Genomic DNA, 18,022 nt, shown 5'->3' with positions numbered 1-18,022 from the left:
GATGATGATGGATGGATGGATGGATGGATGGATGATGATGATGATGATGATGATGATGATGATGATGATGAGGATGGATGGATGGATGGATTGATGGACCTTTTTGCTTACATTCTCAGAGGGTCAGCTATGGTTGTCTTAAGCCGGATTCCTTTTATTCACCTTCAGAATACCAACGGGCCCCCTGACCTTATGTTGGATCCCCGGACAGTTTGTCTTTGTATGGATGAGGTGGTCAACAAGCGGCTGGCGGGCAGCCAGCAGACGCCACTGCTGCAGGGACACCTGAAGAAGGTGGACAACAACCTGATGGAGGCCCAGAGGTTCTCCTCATTACCTCGCAGACCCGCGGTCAACATTGAGTTCAAAGACGTCTCCTTCGTGGTCAGAGAGGGACCCTGGTGGAGGAAGAAAGGTAGAGTCATACACAAAACAAAGATGGCAGAGGTTCAGAAAATAAACACACTGTCACTGTAAATTCAATGCCAGCTAATGCCTGAAGGGTGGAAAATAATCCAGAGCACGATTCAGCCTTGTGTTGTAGCTGGTTTATTCATTACAGGTCCTGAGTCACGCTCCTATAACAGCAAAAAGTATCAGGACAGCAGGAGGAGCTGGTCTGAATGCTTCTATTTTAAAAGGCTTCCACAGAGATGTGGATCAGGCCAACCTAAGACTGACTAAAGACAGTCACAGTGACCATTGACCTTTGAACACCAACATCAGAGCCGCCCTGAACCTCACAGAGGTGCTGAGTCTGCAGAACGCAAGAGAAGATCTGACATCTTTTGACTTTTTATTGTTAATGATGGGCTGTGCGTCAGCAGGCAGCCGTTGGGTGCTCTCGGTTTGGCTGCTGTGTGTTTGTGCGCTCGCTGGATTAGCGGCTGTAATCTGTTAATCTCAGCTGGGTCTTCTGCTGTAAATAGCTGCAGGTCAGATTGGAGGACGCGCCGTCGCTCGCTGCCTGAAAATAAAGACGCAAGAACAAGAAAACAAGCGATGATGTCACCGCTCGTGAACCCGCCCACATCTGAGCTCTGCTCAGGCTTGAGAATGGGTCGGATTGTTATTTTAGGGAATCCCTTCCCATGATGCACAGGGTGTTTCTTCTTCACTCACTATGTGTTAATATTCAATTTTCAATTCAATTCAATTCAATTCAATTCTATTTACACAGCTCCAAATCACAGCAACCGTTGCCTAAATCCACTTTATACTGTAACGTAGACCCTACAATAACACATACAGAGAAAAACCCAACAATCATATGACCAATGTGAGCAAGCACTTTGGCGACAGTGGGAAGGAAAAACTCCCTTTTAACAGGAAGAAACCTCCGACAGAACCAGGCTCAGGGAGGGGCGGGGCCATATGCTGTAATTGGTTGGGGCGAGAGAAGGACGACAAGATGCCAGAGGTTTCTTCCTGTTAAAAGGGAGTTTTTCCTTCCCACTGTCACATAGTACTTGCTCATAGAGGGTCATTTGATTGTTGGGGTTTTCTGTTTTCCTTCTATCATTGTACGGTCTTTACCTCATCTTACCTCTGATTGGTCCTGAGCAAGAAAATGAACATAGTGCTTGTGTAAAGCTGTGCCGGGAACCTCTAGCTGAAACTAGATCTGTTAGAGACTCTGATAGCCTCAGGTTACAGACCATTATTATGGAGCTCAGCCAAACTCTTTGTTCATATTAGAAAAGCTGAGTTTCACTGAGAACATTTCACACCTGCTCAGGTGCACGAAAACAGCGTGCAGGTGTGAGTTTGAAAACATTTACAGGTTTTCTATTGTAATTTTCACACAAAACCTTTGATTGTTTCTTTGATGCTTTTCAGGCCAACAGAATCTGTTAACATGCGATCACATGTTATTAAAAGGCCAGAAAGATAGATCCATGAAGCAGAGTAGCAGATGAAGACGTGAGGGTTGATGTAATGGGGCATGTACGAGGCGCTAACAGGCTAGAATAGTTGTAATAGCTGTCTTTCTGCTCTCGGTCGTGGCCCCCGAGTACCACCCGTTCTCCATCATGGACTTCAGGGAGAAGTCCATGTGTTCTCTGGTTTGAAGGATGTTCAGCTTCAGGTTATTTTCTGAGCACCAGCAGGACAAGTTCTCTACCTCCACCCTGTACGCTGTCTCATCTCCATCAGAGATGAGCCCAACCACAGCAGTGTCATCGGCATACATGACGATTGGCTGGTGGGTTGGTGTACAGTCATGGGTGGTACTGAGTTGAGGACGTTCATCTGGGTGTACAGTGTGCGGAGGGTACTGTTGGTCAGATTAAATCTAATAATCTCATTAAAGCGCGTTCAGCCTCTGTGTGTAACGTGTAACACACTCCTCAGTTTTAATAACGACAACCTCAGAAACCTGGTCTCTGAGACAGGTTTTCAGGTGTCAGCACATTCTTCGTGGTTTCTCAGCCCGGCACACACGTTCTTACATGTGTGCTTCACTGTGTTTCAGTCATGAGTGACTGTTTGCTTTGAGACTGTGAAACTTGTGGATAAGTCTGATGCTGAGCTCACTGTGAGGACAAAACACTAACAGCAGATTACTGAAGATGTTTTCATGATTGCTGCAGGGTTTTTGGACTCACGCTGATGTAAATGTTCTGGTTGGTCACACTATGATCAGGGTAGCTGCTCGGAGTAAGTGAGGGACAGCTGAAGGGTTGGGAGGGTCTCTGATGGACCTGCACATCTGCAGGTCCAGGAGAAACGTGGTCTGTTTCGGGACGATGCACGAGCCTCACCGAGTTCCGTAACTGACCTGAGTACAGACCGTCAGCACTGAAACATCAGCAGTGAGCCTTTAGGATGAGCGGGAGTGTTTGTTTATTGCACAGAAGCCGAGCGGAGCGGCTAAAGTGTGAGAGCAGCTGCTGGTCTGCATGAATGAGAGAAAAACTCCAAACTGATGGGAAACCTGAGCCGAGAGTTCGAGCACAAAGAGCGGCTCTGTGAGCGGCTGGGAAACCTGCACATTGATTGTTTCTGTTCGCCTCAGGTTACAAAACTCTGCTCAAAGCCATCTCTGGGAAATTCACCAGTGGGGACCTGGTGGCTATCATGGGGCCCTCAGGAGCCGGAAAGTCCACGCTCATGAATATCCTGGCCGGGTACAGGTGGGTGCATCCATCAGGGCGGAGATGATGACTGAGTGTGAGGTTGAGGTCATAGCGCTCTCAGCTGCAGATGTTTTAAAAATGTTTTCAGATCATGTTACATCTCAGTCTGAGAGCTTTACCGCATCCTCACATCGGCCTGCTGTACCTCTGTGTGTGTCAGTAAATGCTAGTGAAGAATCTGATTACTGATTGCAGGTCAGTGGATCTGTCCAGAGCGCGCTCAGTGCACGTCTGTCTTTGCGTACAGGGAGACGGGGATGAAGGGCGAGATCCTGATCAACGGGCAGCCCAGAGACCTGCGCTCTTTCCGGAAGGTTTCCTGTTACATCATGCAGGACGACATGCTGCTGCCTCACCTCAGTGTCCAGGAGGCCATGATGGTAGGTGCTGCTGAGCCTCAGCGTTCAGCCTACTGCAGACCGCAGTAATCGCAGACCCTGCTCTCTGTTTCTGCAGGTGTCGGCCAGCCTGAAGCTGCAGAAGGAGGAGGCGCGCAGAGACATGGTGAGCCGATCGCTCCTGGCCTCCCTGATCTCAGACTCTACCCTCAGGCTGAACTCGGATCTCTGCTCCTTCAGGTCCGGGACATCCTGATGGCTCTGGGTCTGCTGGAATGTGCTCAAACCAGGACGTCTCACCTGTCGGGGGGGCAGAGGAAGCGGCTGGCCATCGCTCTGGAGCTTGTCAACAATCCGCCGGTCATGTTCTTCGATGAACCCACGAGGTAAGAAATCAGGTTGACCTCCAGGTCCTCTCCGTGGTTCATCCCAAGCTGGCAGAAGGTCACAGAAGGTCGGATATCAGTCCTGACCACGGTGCTCTGTCCTCAGCCAATGAAAAGCAGCTGAACCATTCCACTCAGTCAGCTCAGTCTTCCTAACCAACTTTAAATCTTTGCACTAAAGCATTTTTTGAATCGCGCAGGCTGAACGCTTTTAGAGCCTTTCAGACTGTGCAGACTCATTTTAAACGTTATGCCTGACACATAGGATCATGCAGGGAGACCTGTGGTTCGACTCCTGGTCCCGCCACTCACCTGTGTGAAATGGTTTCGCTGCCTCAGAGATCAGTCGTGCCAAAGCACAGCTGTTTTATTTTTAATTGACTTATTTCAGACGTTTGATCAGAACAAGCTGTACTTCAAATTCTACATGTGAGTGATGTTTGGTCATGTTTCTGCTTCATGCTGAGCTTCTATGAAGGTGTGTGTGTGTGTGTGTGTGTGTGTGTGTGTGTGTGTGTGTGTGTGCGTGTGTGTCAGTGGCCTGGACAGCTCGTCATGTTTCCAAGTGGTGTCTCTGCTCAAAGCTCTGGCTCGAGGAGGACGGACGGTTATCTGCACCATCCACCAGCCGAGCGCAAAACTGTTCGAGCTCTTCGACAAGGTGACCCTCCTCCACGTTACACTGACTCACTGCACCATCTAGTGGTGTAAACTGGTATCACATGAACGTGTGGCTGGACAATGCACAGAAGTGTTAGCAGCGGTTCTTTTTCTGAAGATCTGAAACAGTTTATAGAAGCAGCTCTAATGTCAGAAGCAATAAATAAATGATTACATTTCCTTCAGTGGGTTAGAGGGTCATCTGCTAATCAGTGTGTGAGGGGGGCAAAGAGCTTTTAAAGGGGATAAAATCAAGTTTGTGTAGAGGAGTAAATGTGGTGTAAAGAAGCTTCGAGTGAGCACTTGTAACAGTTTGTATGATGGGGTGAAATCCGTTTCCTCCTGCTCAGGTTTTAAGGATGAGAGAAGAACAGGAAGTGCTCTACAAAGGTGTTTGGAGCTGAAAACCTTGGTGTGGGTCCACAGAGTGATAAGAAACATGATTCAGTGCGGGTTTCACTTGTGTCTGTCTCTCTGTGCGTGTTTCAGCTGTACGTGCTGAGTCAGGGTCAGTGTATCTACAGGGGACAGGTGTCCAGTCTGGTCCCGTACCTGAGAGACCTCGGGCTGAACTGCCCCACGTACCACAACCCCGCTGACTTCGGTAAGACTCGCCCGGCGAGCTGTTCCCACTCGGCCGCCGCGGCGTCAGACTCACTGATGGGTTCTGTGCGCAGTGATGGAGGTGGCGTCCGGAGAGTACGGGGACCAGATGATCAGGCTGGTGACGGCAGCTCAGGAGAAGAAGTGTGAGAAAGACCACCAGCCCGAGCTCAACGGAGACAGCACCCTCCACCCCTTCCTGTGGCAGCGCACCGAGGAGGTAAAAAAACAGCACGCCCTCTGCTGTGATTGGTTGATGAGAGGCAGGTTTTCGCTTTACCTCCTGTGAATGTTTCATGACGAATGAGTCCTTTGAAAATCAACATGTACCTGTGATGATCTCCCGTCAGGAGAGCTCATCGTCTGAAGGCTGTCACAGCTTCTCTGCTAGCTGCATGACGCAGTTCTCCATCCTGTTCAGGAGGACCTTTCTCAGCATCCTCAGAGACTCGGTGACAAACACCTCCGTACACGTCACCTCAGATTCACACAGATGACACCATTTTTCCATCACTCTGACATAACAATTATCATTACCATTTATACTGGTGTGATAAAGTGTTTGCCTCCTTCCCAATTTTCTATTTTTTGTATTTTTGTTATGTTTTAGATCAAACAAATTTAAATGTTAGACAAAGATAACACAAGTAAACACAAAATGCAGTTACTAAATGAAGGTGTTTATTTTTAGAGGAAAAATATCCAAACCAAGTGATGGCCCCCTAAACTTAAAAACTGGTTTGGGCCACCCTCAGCAGCAACAACTTCAGTTCAATTCAGTTTTATTTATACAGCTCCAAATCACAACAACAGTTGCCTAAATCCGCTTTATACTGTAAGGTCGACCCTACAATAATACATGCAGAGAAAAACAATCATATGACCCCCTATGAGCAGCACTTTGGCAACAGTGGGAAGGAAAAACTCCCTTTTAACAGGAAGAAACCTCCGGCAGAACCAGGCTCAGGGAGGGGCGGGGCCATCTGCTGTGATTGGTTGGGGTGAGAGAAGGAAGACAGGATAAAGACATGCTGTGGAAGAGAGACAGAGATTAATAATAACTAATGATAACACAATGCAGAGAGGTGTAGAAAAATAAAGTGTATAAACAAGAAACACTCAGTGCATCATGGGAATCTCCTATAGGTCAGGCAGCCGAGTCCAGTAACCTCAGTTTGATCTGAATTAAGAAGCAGAAAGTTAGCGGCCATCCAGGTCTTTATGTCTTTAAGACATTCCTGCAGTTTAACTCATTGGTGTGTGTTATCTGGCTTCATGGACAGATAGAGCTGGGTGTCATCTGCATAGCAGTGTAAATGTATGCTATGTCTTCTAATGATGCTGCCTAAGGGAAGCATGTATAATGTAAACAGAATTGGTCCTAGCACTGAACCCTGTGGAACTCCATAATTAACCTCAGTGTGTGAAGAGGACTCTCCATTTACATGCACAAACTGGAGTCTATTAGATAGATATGATACAAACCACTGCATGCAGTACCTGTAATACCTACAGCATGTTCTAATCGCTCTAATAGGATATTATGGTCGACAGTATCGAACGCTGCACTGAGGTCTAGCAGGACAAGCACAGAGATGAGTCCACTGTCAGAGGCCATAAGAAGATCATTTGTAACCTTCACTAAAGCTGTTTCTGTGCTGTGCTGAGCTCTGAAACCTGAGGATAAAACATAACTTCACTGATTGCAGGTAACAACTGCAAACAACTATTTGCGATAACTGGCAATGAGTCTTTTACAGCTGTGGAGGAATTTTGGACCACTCACTCAGTGTCATTCTACAGCATCTCAATCAGATTCAGGTCAGGACTTTGACTAGGCCACTCCAAGTCTTCATTTTTTAAGCAGTTCAGATGTGGCCTGCTGGTGAGTTTGTGATCCTTGTCCTGCTGCAGAACCCAGTGCACTCCAGTCCTGAAGGAGCAAAACAGCCCCAGACCATCACACAACCATATTTTGCTGTTGATACAATCCTTTTTTGAAATCAGAATCAGAATACTTTATTGATCCCTGGGGGAAATTATTTTTTGTTACAGTGCTCCATATACCCATAAACCAACATTAAGACAAGACAGACAATACGCTAACTAAGAATAGTACAATATATACATATATACATACATACATACATAAGTCACTCATAAATAAATAGCTGGAAAAGAAACATGAGGTGTAGTTGTAGCAGTAACCAGTGTGTTAAGTGGATGCGTTGTACAGGGATGGCCACAGGCAGGAATGATTTCCTGTGTCGTTCAGTGGTGCTTTTCGGTAATCTCAGTCTCTCACTGAACGTGCTCCTGTGACTGACCAGCATGTCATGGAGTGGGTGGGAGGTGTTATCCAACATTGTCTTTATCTTGGACAGCATCCGCCTCTCCGACACCACCTTGAGGGAGTCCAGCTCCATCCCCACAACATTGCTGGCCTTACGAATCAGTTTATCGAGTCTGTTGGCATCTGCGACCCTCAGCCTGCTCCCCCAGCATGCAACAGCATAGAGGATCGCACTGGCCACAACAGACTCGTAGAAAATCCTCAGCATTTTCTGGCAGATGTTGAAGGACCTCAGTCGCCTCAAAAAATAGAGACGACTCTGGCCCTTCCTGTAAAGTGCTGTGGTGTTTTTAGCCCAGTCCAGTTTATTGTCAATGTGAACTCCAAGGTATTTATAGTCCTCCACAATGTCAACACTGACCCCCTGGATTGAAACAGGGGTCAAGTGTTTCCTGGTCTTCCTGAAGTCCACGATCAGTTCCTTGGTCTTTGCCACGTTGAGCTGCAGATCTGTGTACTTTACTGCTACACAGGACACACATCCAACTTTCTCATCATTCCACAGAATATTTTTCAAAAGTCTTGAGGATCATCAAATGTTTTCTTGCAAAACTGAGACAAGCCTTTATGTTCCTTTTGCTCAGCCGGGGTTTTTGTCTTGGAAGTTCCTGAGTCGTGAGCACTGACCTTCATTTGTGGATAAAGGCTTCTACTTTGGTTCGCTGGATTCCTACAGCTTTAGAAATGGCTTTTTCCAGACTGAGAGATCTCAACTACTTTGTTTCCTCATTTGTTCCTGAACATCATTGGATTACTCTCAAAGAGTGACCTTTGACCTTTAGATGCAGATGAACAACTGAGTGTTGTCCTGTTGAGGTGGCTGTTTGGTGTCTCCAGTGGGTCGATCGTGGCTCAAGAGTTGGGAGTTCGTCTTGTAACCGGAAGGTTGCCGGTTCGAGCCCCGGCTCGGACAGTCTCGGCCGTTGTGTCCTTGGGCAAGACACTTCACCTACCGCCTACTGGTGTTGGCCAGAGGGGCCGATGGCGCGATATGGCAGCCTCGCCTCTGTCAGTGCGCCCCAGCTGTGGCTACAACCGTAGCTGCCTCCACCAATGTGTGGATGTGAGAGTGAATGAATAGTGGAATTGTCAAGTGCTTTGGGTGCCTAGAAAAGCGCTATATAAATGCAATCCATTATTATTAGAAGTCTGAGCACTCCTCCTGCACTTCACAGCTACACTATATTGTTTAGTTTCTGTCTGGGTCTGAAGGACACTGGGATGTGTTTTTCTGATAATCCTGATACAGGGTGTAAAAATCTGTGACTCTTCACCAGCTGCTCATAGAATTTAAGAAGCTTCTCAGATGAAATGTCTTCAAGAAACTTAAAGAAGTCCAGATGCTTTTCTTTCTAAGCTCCTTAGACGGGTTTACAGATAATTTCTTGCCAATTTTCTTCCTAATCTCCTAAAACTCTGGTCTGAGTCTGGTCATATATAATGACATCATTTTACTGATTACTTTTCAATCACAAAAACATTGTTTTCACTGTAACTTAAACACGTGGTGACGGTTTCCAGCACAGATTTGTGAAATAAAACACTGTCAGTGTGGTAATATTACTGTGCAGTATTGCAGTTTGAAGTAAGGCATTGTCATTGGCAGGTGCTGACTCACCTGAGGATCTCGTCTCACATTGGGATCGGCGTTCTTATTGGTCTGTTGTATCTGGGTATCGGGAACGAAGCCAAGAAGGTCCTGAGTAACTCGGGGTTCCTCTTCTTCTCCATGCTGTTCCTCATGTTCGCCGCTCTGATGCCCACGGTGCTCACCTGTGAGTCCGCCTCAAGCTGCTGTGTCACTTTACCTGCACACAGGTGACGTTTGAGTAAGATCAGGGTGTCATCGGCGTAACAAATACATCAGAGTCGAGCTGGAGAGCAGCTGTTCTCTGTCCTTCATCGGCTTGTGTAACACGAGGTCTGCTGTTACAAAGGTGGACAGAACATTTATCCTACCTGCAATACAACCTGTTTTAGCCCCTCCCCCTTAAAGACAACTTTGTTCTGATTGGCTTCCTCTTGTAAACAGAGGTTCTGAAGTGTTAGCCTCTCTGACATCACAGAGGTTCAAGCATAGAGCTGAGTGTTCAGAGGTGAGCTCAGCAACAGGTGCGTCACTTTTACCTGAACAGCACCAAAGGAACTGACTCAGGAACTCTCTGTCTCATACACAATAAAAGCTTTATTGATGTTCTCAGGGCCAAACCCATCCAGGCTGCAGTGGGAAAATCCTTAAACTGACACCCACAATTGCCACGATTAATGACGGTAAAATTGTGTCTTTAAATTTGAGCTTTTCTGGGATTTTATGAGCTAGCAGTCGCTCTGGGAGCTGCTGTCAGAGAACATCACACTAAGTCTCTGTAATAAGGACGAGTTTCATTCGTCGCAACCTTTGAAAACCTGCTGCCATGTTTTTGTGCTTCAGTTCCTCTGGAGATGGGCGTCTTTCTGAGAGAACACCTCAACTACTGGTACAGCCTGAAAGCGTACTACCTGGCCAAAACCATGGCTGATGTCCCCTTCCAGGTAACAAAGACACAGCTTTATCGATCTCTAAGCTGCACTTAGAGTGGCAGCTCCTGGTTCCAGCTCCTGAATCTCTTTCTTTAATGACACATTTGAAGATGAAAGATGATGAAAGATCTTGTTTTATTGTCATTTTTCTGACGGCACAGTTTATCATTTTGTTAGAAACTTTGGGAGCTCACCCTTTATGGATAGTCAGTTAATACAGTAACTTCACCCCGGCCATATTTCTGGTAACTGCTAATGATATTGATAATGTCAAAAAACCAGCAATGGTCCAGTTCAGGGATGCCTCACCTCAGGCTAGCAGACAGCGAACACCCACAGCTGTCTGTATCACTATCCACTTGTCAGTCTAAGAGGCCACACCCCTAATAATGAAAGTATTAGATTTAAGTAGGGGTGGGTTTAAAAAATAGTTTTTAATTTGAATAATCCCATATCGACTCACGAAATCCTGAATTTGATGTATTTTGCCAGAAATGTCAGAATCTCAGCTACAGCCTCACAAAACCATTTCAACAATAACCAAACATTGAAAACAGCTTGAATAGATTCTGCAAAAGGATGTAAGCCCGACAGCACGCACACGGACATGCTGTACATATCCAAGATAATTGATCAGAATTATAATATTTCTGAGTCAAAATCCAACCTTGTGAATCAGAATTGAATCGTTGTTGAAATCAGTGGCAAGACGCAGCCCTAGATTTAAGAGCTTCAGCTTAACGTTGCACACGGAGACCTGGCAGTATCAACCCGCTGACCTGCAGTGTCGCTGTTGTACAGGTAGTGTTCCCGGTGGTGTACTGCAGTATCGTGTACTGGATGACGGCTCAGCCTCCGGACGCTGGCCGGTTCTTCCTCTTCCTGTCTCTGGGGATTCTGACATCTCTGGTGGCTCAGAGTCTGGGTCTGCTTATCGGAGCTGCCTCCACCTCTCTGCAGGTCCGCTCGCTGTTTCCTCCATCACCTCTTGTCCGCTCACAGGTGTGCTCCTGTGCTGACATCACTTGTGTGTGTTTGCTTCCTGTAGGTGGCCACGTTTGTGGGTCCGGTCACGGCGATCCCGGTTCTGCTGTTCTCCGGGTTCTTCGTCAGCTTCGATACCATCCCCTGGTACCTGCAGTGGATGTCCTACATCTCTTACGTCAGGTGGGGGCGCTGTTAGCTGGCGGGCCTGCGGCTGTATCCACACAGTAGGGGGCGCTGCTGCACTCTCTGAACGTGTTTGTGTGTTTCAGGTACGGGTTTGAGGGCGTCATCCTGTCCATCTACAGCCTGGGTCGTGATGATCTTCACTGCGATGAAGGTGAGGCGTGTCACTTCCAGAAGTCTGAGGCAATCCTCAAGGAGCTGGACATGCTGGACGCCAAACTCTACCTGGACTTCATTGTCCTCACCATCTTCTTTTTCTCTCTGAGACTCATTGCTTATTTTGTCCTCCGGTACAAAATCAGCTCTGAGAGGTAGAGCGGGGCCGGGAGGAAGAGGAGGAGTCGCAGAGCAAGAACCCGGAGGCCGAAGAGCAGCTGTCCAGTTTGTCTCCACTTTGACTCGCTCTTAAACAACACATGAAGAAGAGATGGCGTGTGAGGACACCGCAGGCCTACAGGGGGAGATCTCATGGACTCATGGAGGTCCTGTGGGACCAGGAGCTGGTCTTCTGGATCCTGGAGGTTTCACCATGCCACATCCTGACTGATTTCTACTTTTTAGAATAAAAGCCTCTGCAGTTGCAGGATGATGACATCTCTGCCTCTTTAGTTTATTGCTGAGGTCAAAGGTGAGAGCAGCACAGAGGCCCTGATTTCCTGAGTTCTGTCCTTCATGTTTAAGCATCCTGCCTCTGCAGATCCACTGAAGGCAGTGATGCAGGAATGTTTCAGATTTTGCAAATCCTGGAAAACTGTTGGATGAAGTTTTCGGCAGTGGATTTAAAAGTTTTTTTAATCTTCCATCCACCCGACCGACATTCACACACAAAGACACATGATGTCAAACAAAAATCTTCTAGATCCTGGAAGCTTTTCTTTTGAGGCTAAAACAAAACTCAGTGGGCTGCTGGTGAAAACTAACTGGGATAAAAATGATGAAAAATCAAACTTTTGAGCAGAAAGTGTTTGGGAGTAAATCCACATGATTCAGATATAAAAGTTTTACAATAAATATGAATAAAAATCATTGTCTGGAACCTGTTTAAGCACAAATATTACATCTGTTTACTTTGATAAAATTCACATTAAATAAATTTTAGAAAACTTTCCTGTGAAAAAACAGAAAAACTGATATTTCAATAAAACAATAAAAGAATAATTACCCACACCGTGTTCTGAAAGGTAGGATGAACAAAACAATGAAAATATCAAAAGTATTTGTCATGTTGAGATGCTGTTTATTCCTGATCATTTCACTGGCTGTGACAGAACTAATTAAACTGAATTATGGGAACATTACACTGTCTGTTTTTAATATTCAGGTTAACTGTGTATGTACCTGCGACAGCAGGCAAACAGCTTTGTCTGAAAAACTCAGCAGATGTTTTTCCTCACATAAAGCAACTGAGCAGCTCGCTTAGCTGCACTGTGTCTCTGTGACCAGCAGGTGGAGCTGTTTACTGGGAAATGACGTTCATCCTACTGGACGTCTGCTCTAATCACTGTCTGATTTAACAGCAGAAATTTAAAACACAAAAGTGGAAATGTTCATCTTTGAAACCTGGTTAAATAAAAATCAGATTTAAACTCAGAGAGTGAGAAAAGGAAGATAAAATCAGAGTTTAGATGTGAATCAGAGACGCAGAGCACACAGAGGGATTCAGACACGATTAAACAGGGGCCCTGAGGGTCGGGCTGGTCAGCGTGCACGTCGCACACGTGCTCAAGCTGTTGCTGACGTCGTCCAGTTCGAGGCCGTAGATGAACAGGTCAGCGGCAGCAGGAAGCCCTCCATCCACATGGTCACCCTGATCTCCCAACCTCACACACCAGCTCCGCCTCCTTCCATACGAGCGAGGCGACACCCATGTATCACAAGCCATTTTTGGAATCCGGGGATCAGAATACCAAGACCTCTGCCCCTGACTGCCACCCAATCCACCAAGCACTCAACCTCTAGTGCCTCCTGCGTCCTCCCCACCACCCACAAGAGGACAACACCACAAACGTTGTAATGAGATGTTCTTAATTTGCCAGCTGATAAGTGCTGGCAAACCTAGGCTCAGCTCGTTTGTCCACAACAGCAGCTGCATTTTGAGAGAAGACACACATGTACATCATCTTTCTGCTGATTTAACAGCAGAAATTTAAACACACTTAAAGCAGAGTTTATAAGACCTGAGCGGTCATTCTGTACTCAGACACATCCTAACCATGACCACAATCAGGGAGGGGCATCCATCAGCCATAATCACAGTCAGGGAGGGGCATCTGTCCACCATGACCAGGATGAGGGAGGGGCATTACAAGTAATGAGTAAAATAAGGGATTACTATTACAAAAATTAATCAAATTAAAGTTACTTTCCAGTAAGCACGCTGCGTTACTGCGTTATTAAACCATGATTTTATGTGTGAGAGTGTCTCATGACAATGACATGAGTGCGCGTGACTTTAGTGGTAACAGATGGGTGTACCTCAACAATGGATAATATGGAGAGAGTACAACTGTGCAGCATTTAAAGCTTGGAAGTAGTCACATTACTTTGAGTTTGATTCTGTAAAAAGTGAGACAAACATAAGCGTCTGCTCTACACTCTGCATGGGAAGAAAACTTCTAATCTGAGTGAGCAGCGAGCACGCTGCCACGGGAATGCGACATTCACAGAGAAACACTGGTCAGAGTGATGCCTGGGTGGTAGCGTTGTTTACCTCATTGTATTTGTGGAGTACTGCTCTCACTGGATAGAGGGATGAGGTTCTGACCCAGCTCTCAGAACAAACACAGTAGTGGGACCAACATCTTCTCGACTTTTGTGTTGTGCTGAATTCTTCCTTGTAGGAGCCCACAGGTGGGCCACCAGCAAAACCAAGTCCGGGCCTCTGCGATCAGTCTTAGTCTAAGTTGCTCTGTTCAGGTTCCAGTCTCCCCTGGAGGTGTGGGTTTAAATCCCACTTCTGACAGGAAGTGTTTTGTAGCACAGAGGGATTGTGGGAACTTGTCTCTCAGGTCTGGGCTCAGTAAATGCTGGACGTGGACAGGAAAAGGCCAGCTGCAGCGTTGTGTGCTCCACCAGTGATAAACAGTTTGTCCCTCCAGCTGAAAGCACCACCACAAACACCAGCTCCTCCCCTATAATGCCCCCCTTACATCACATAAACCTGCCTGTTGTGTATATTTATGTGTTGTGTGTCCATGTTGAAAGCTCATAACGATCACACAGTTTCATTGTGTAACTGTAAAATACGATGTAAGAGACGATAGATGCAAACATCTTTGGCTTTGCTCTGAGTGCAGGATAAAGTCTCGCTCTGGATTCACAGTGTTCTGGGATCCCTGGAAAGGATGTGGCTTTGCTTTTGGTGTACTTTTTATCTTTCAGGTGTCAAGCCTCCACCTATTGGCCAGTTCAAAGTTGATTGGCATGTGTCTATTGGCTGGTCTGGGCACAGTTGGCCAATCACTCTCCGAGGATCACTACAAATGAGCAGCTCCCTGGCCAGCTTTATGACAAACACATGAACAGGCTTCTTTGTATTGTGTGTGGTGGGAGGCTGGATGGGTAAGCTGGGGTACCCTGTGCACTGGTTGCAGGTTTTAAACTGTTCGTCACACTAGGTTATGCGGCTGATGCCACTCCTGTATGTTTTCACTGTCCTTTTGTAGTAGCTAGGTAAGCCTTTTGTTTTGCATTTTTTGTTTCAGTTAGGCCCTGGAAGCTTTCGACCTCTGTTTGTTTTATTAATTTCTTTGATTTGGATCAACCGCCCAGTCCTCCTCCCCCACCTCTTTTCTTTTGTTAAGTTTGACTATCAAGGCAAGCAACCAATAAATCCTGTCTGATTCTTAACTGTTCGGTGGTCTTCCTCCTTCATTGATTGTGGTTGTCCAGTGTTGCTGTCTCCTTCCTACCTTTGCCTCCACCATGGTGGGGGGGACGTAACACCCCCTCTGTTCCTCTCTCTCTCTTTGCGTCAAACATACAGTTGAAACCAGATATTTACAAACTCTTCAGATAAAAACACTTTTTTAATTGTAACATCAAATCAGACTAAATGTTTATATTTTAGATAAATATAAAAACATATTTTTTAACTTTAAGCGTAAAGAGAGAAACTGTCTGTGTTTCTTGTAAATGGCACCAAATTGTATTCAAACTGAGCCACACTTATGGAGCTCCACAGTTCTCTTCCTGGTGTTTTGTTGACATCTCCTGATGTTCCCATGTCACAGAAACAGGCTCTGTGTTTTGCCTTATATGCATCCACAGCTGTGCCACCAGTTTACTCACATGGACTCTACGAACCAATCAGAAGCTTCTTCAGCTCAGAATGGAATCGTCTGGTTTTCTTATTATTTAACAATAAACTTAGTGTTCATGTACTCCTACATTTGATGAAAGTGATAAAAATAGAAGCTCTGTCTCTCTTTATTCTGACATTTAACTAATTCAAAATATATTTCAATATTTATCTAAAACAAAAGTTTACTCTAAATTGATGTTGTACAGTAAAAAAATGTTCTTGTGTTTTCCATAAAGTGTAAATATCTGGTTTCAACTGTGAATATACGGCTGTGTATTGAAATTCCTCTTGTTTTGCATAGAAATATACTGAACAACATACAAAGCTTAATATATAAAATAACATCTGAGTTTTTTCTGTGAAAGAAGCTCCTCATGTCCATTGTTGTGTTCATCAATGGACATGAGGTTTTCATCATTCCTGACGTTTCTGAACAGGCAGAAACTGAGATTCTGGTTCATCCGATTCTCAGGAGCAGCAGCAGCAGCAGGGAGGGTTTCCTGGTTTGATGGCCGAAGCTTTGGTCCATGTTTCAGGATGTCAGTGGGCTCGAGTTCTGTGTGCAGAGTTGGGACCACATCTGAGGAGGCAGAAGGATGATTTCAGACAGTCAACCGACCCGGAGCAGTAGCCAGCTGTGAGTCTGAGGGAAACAGGAGTATTTCAATGTTTCCATCTCACTAAATATTCAGTACATGTGCATGTTAACAGACTTGTACCAAATGCAGCGTTCTGATTGGTCAGATCTTTTTATTCGCATGTAAAAATGCAGAAATATTGAGCTGGTTTTGAAAACAAATGTCACAAATTCGTCCAAGGACGCCGTCAATGTGAACGTTTTAAAGTGGACTACAGTGGTTTAAAAAGTAAGTTTTCGAACCCCCAGACAGCCTGAAAGTGGTCTTCACACTCAGATTGTTCACACGATGAAACGTGGTCCATTCATGCTCTGATCAGCTTTAATGGAACTGAAAACTCAGGGTTAGTCAAAGATGCAGGAGGCCTTCAAACTATCTTTGGTTGAACTTTTAACTTCATTTAATCAGGTGAGAACCATCGTGTGTGTGGCTTAAATCCTACAGTTGTGTATTAAAGTATTTTGGTTCCTGGAGGAGTGAAAATCCGAATCCATTTTCTATCAGAGGGACTGATCCAGAAAAGCTAGTTTAACTTCAGTCCGATTTCCCTCGAGACTAACTGGAAAACTCTGAACCTGTATAATTGTCTTTAGATGTGAGGGTGCGTGACTTCAGCAGGCGTTAGACGAATGTGAAGTCTTAGTTTAATACATTTATTACTGATGGTGTTTAAAAAGTTCTAATTCAAACTGGTTTCACTGAAAATCAGGAACCTGAGAAGTTTGTGATTAATGTAAACCCCTCAGAGACTAAACTGTTTCTCTATCACTGTGGCTCGTTAATGAAGTCCCTGAGGTCAAAGGTCATTTCAGTGTGTCATCATGTTTGTCCCTGAGGCATTTTCACATTAGCTACAGTTTCCTCTAATTCCCTCTGGAGCAAATCAGAGCTGGAAACCTGAGAGACCAAAGAGACCAGAGAGGTCCCGAGCCGACCAATCAGAGTGAGCGGACCTGAGCTCTGGCCTCAGTGGTCCGCTGAGGGCTCGGGATGATAACGACATCCCCTCAGACCGCTCTGTAATGACCCCCCCAGGATTGATTTTAGTTGCTTTGGTCAATAAACTAATATGAACTTAAACTCTGAGGTTCAATCTTTTGAAAAACTTCTGAAAATCAAAGTGGAGCGCATGAACAGTCGAGGAAAAACGTAACACAAGAAGAGTTTGGTCCTTCCTCTCTGTACCGTTACCATCCGCTGCATTCTACAACATATAAATATATAAAACTATAAAAACTGCTTTCTACTTTTGTTCCGTTTTTAAAAAATGTAATCTATACTCATATCACTTTCTATCGTGAGCTGACATGTAGCAGGTGGTCTCTGTCACATTTTAAGATTATAATACTTTAGGAAATACAATATGTGGCACAGTCAGACACCTCAGGTAGATAAAGGTGTGCTGTACCAGTGACTCATAAATCTAAAACCATTTTTAATGATTAGTTTCAGTTTAATTTCAGCTCAGCGGAACAATCTGATCGAAAGCTTCTGAGTTTATTCTTGGTTAAAAACAGGGAGCGTTCACGTGCACCAGACTGGGGCGTTCATCAGTCTGGTGACCACCTGACATGTTTTCAGAAGCGCCACCATGAAGACTGTGAGCATGACTGTCAGCAGGCTTGGGGTGACCGACCTTTTCACAAGTGCTTCATATTGTAAGGTAGAGACCCTACCGCAATAATAAAATCAAACGACCCACTTAGATCAAAGTCAGGCCAAACTGTGGTACCAAACACACTGCTAAAAAAGTACAAGAACACTTTAATCAGACTACAGCGTTGAGTCTGAACTATTCAGGTAAGTATTAGAAGGAGATGTTAGTCAGTTTCAGGCCATACCTGGACCCTGCAGAGCTAGGTAGCCCAACTACCTGTGGATGACAGGGATGGCATCTACGTATCGTTGCTA

The 18,022-nt window shown here is 45.5% G+C and overlaps 1 protein-coding gene across 3 annotated transcripts in view; it reads left to right on the top strand.

Annotated features, from left to right (window-relative positions):
- The window catches only part of abcg1 (ATP-binding cassette, sub-family G (WHITE), member 1), a 19,079-nt gene extending 6,611 nt beyond the window's left edge, over positions 1-12,468 (top strand). The window contains exons 2-15 of one of the 3 annotated variants that reach the window (XM_005950169.3): positions 169-415; positions 3,020-3,137; positions 3,388-3,520; positions 3,597-3,644; positions 3,719-3,864; positions 4,402-4,525; positions 5,014-5,128; positions 5,202-5,347; positions 5,478-5,579; positions 9,087-9,255; positions 9,912-10,012; positions 10,802-10,960; positions 11,049-11,167; positions 11,257-12,468. In XM_005950169.3, the coding sequence (XP_005950231.2) occupies positions 169-415; positions 3,020-3,137; positions 3,388-3,520; positions 3,597-3,644; positions 3,719-3,864; positions 4,402-4,525; positions 5,014-5,128; positions 5,202-5,347; positions 5,478-5,579; positions 9,087-9,255; positions 9,912-10,012; positions 10,802-10,960; positions 11,049-11,167; positions 11,257-11,485 (1,956 nt within the window). In that variant the 3' untranslated portion in view covers positions 11,486-12,468. Of the gene's footprint in view, positions 1-168; positions 416-3,019; positions 3,138-3,335; positions 3,521-3,596; positions 3,865-4,401; positions 4,526-5,013; positions 5,129-5,201; positions 5,348-5,477; positions 5,580-9,086; positions 9,256-9,911; positions 10,013-10,801; positions 10,961-11,048; positions 11,168-11,256 lie in introns of all 3 variants that reach the window. The other 2 variants (XM_014330258.2, XM_014330259.2) reach the window with 2 other exon arrangements.
- The last annotated feature ends 5,554 nt before the right edge of the window (positions 12,469-18,022 follow it).

The sequence above is a fragment of the Haplochromis burtoni genome, unplaced genomic scaffold (assembly GCF_018398535.1).
Source record: "Haplochromis burtoni strain Fernald_Lab_line unplaced genomic scaffold, NCSU_Asbu1 Contig_752, whole genome shotgun sequence".
Taxonomy (NCBI): domain Eukaryota; kingdom Metazoa; phylum Chordata; class Actinopteri; order Cichliformes; family Cichlidae; genus Haplochromis; species Haplochromis burtoni.
This window is presented reverse-complemented; position numbering and strand designations above follow the sequence as displayed.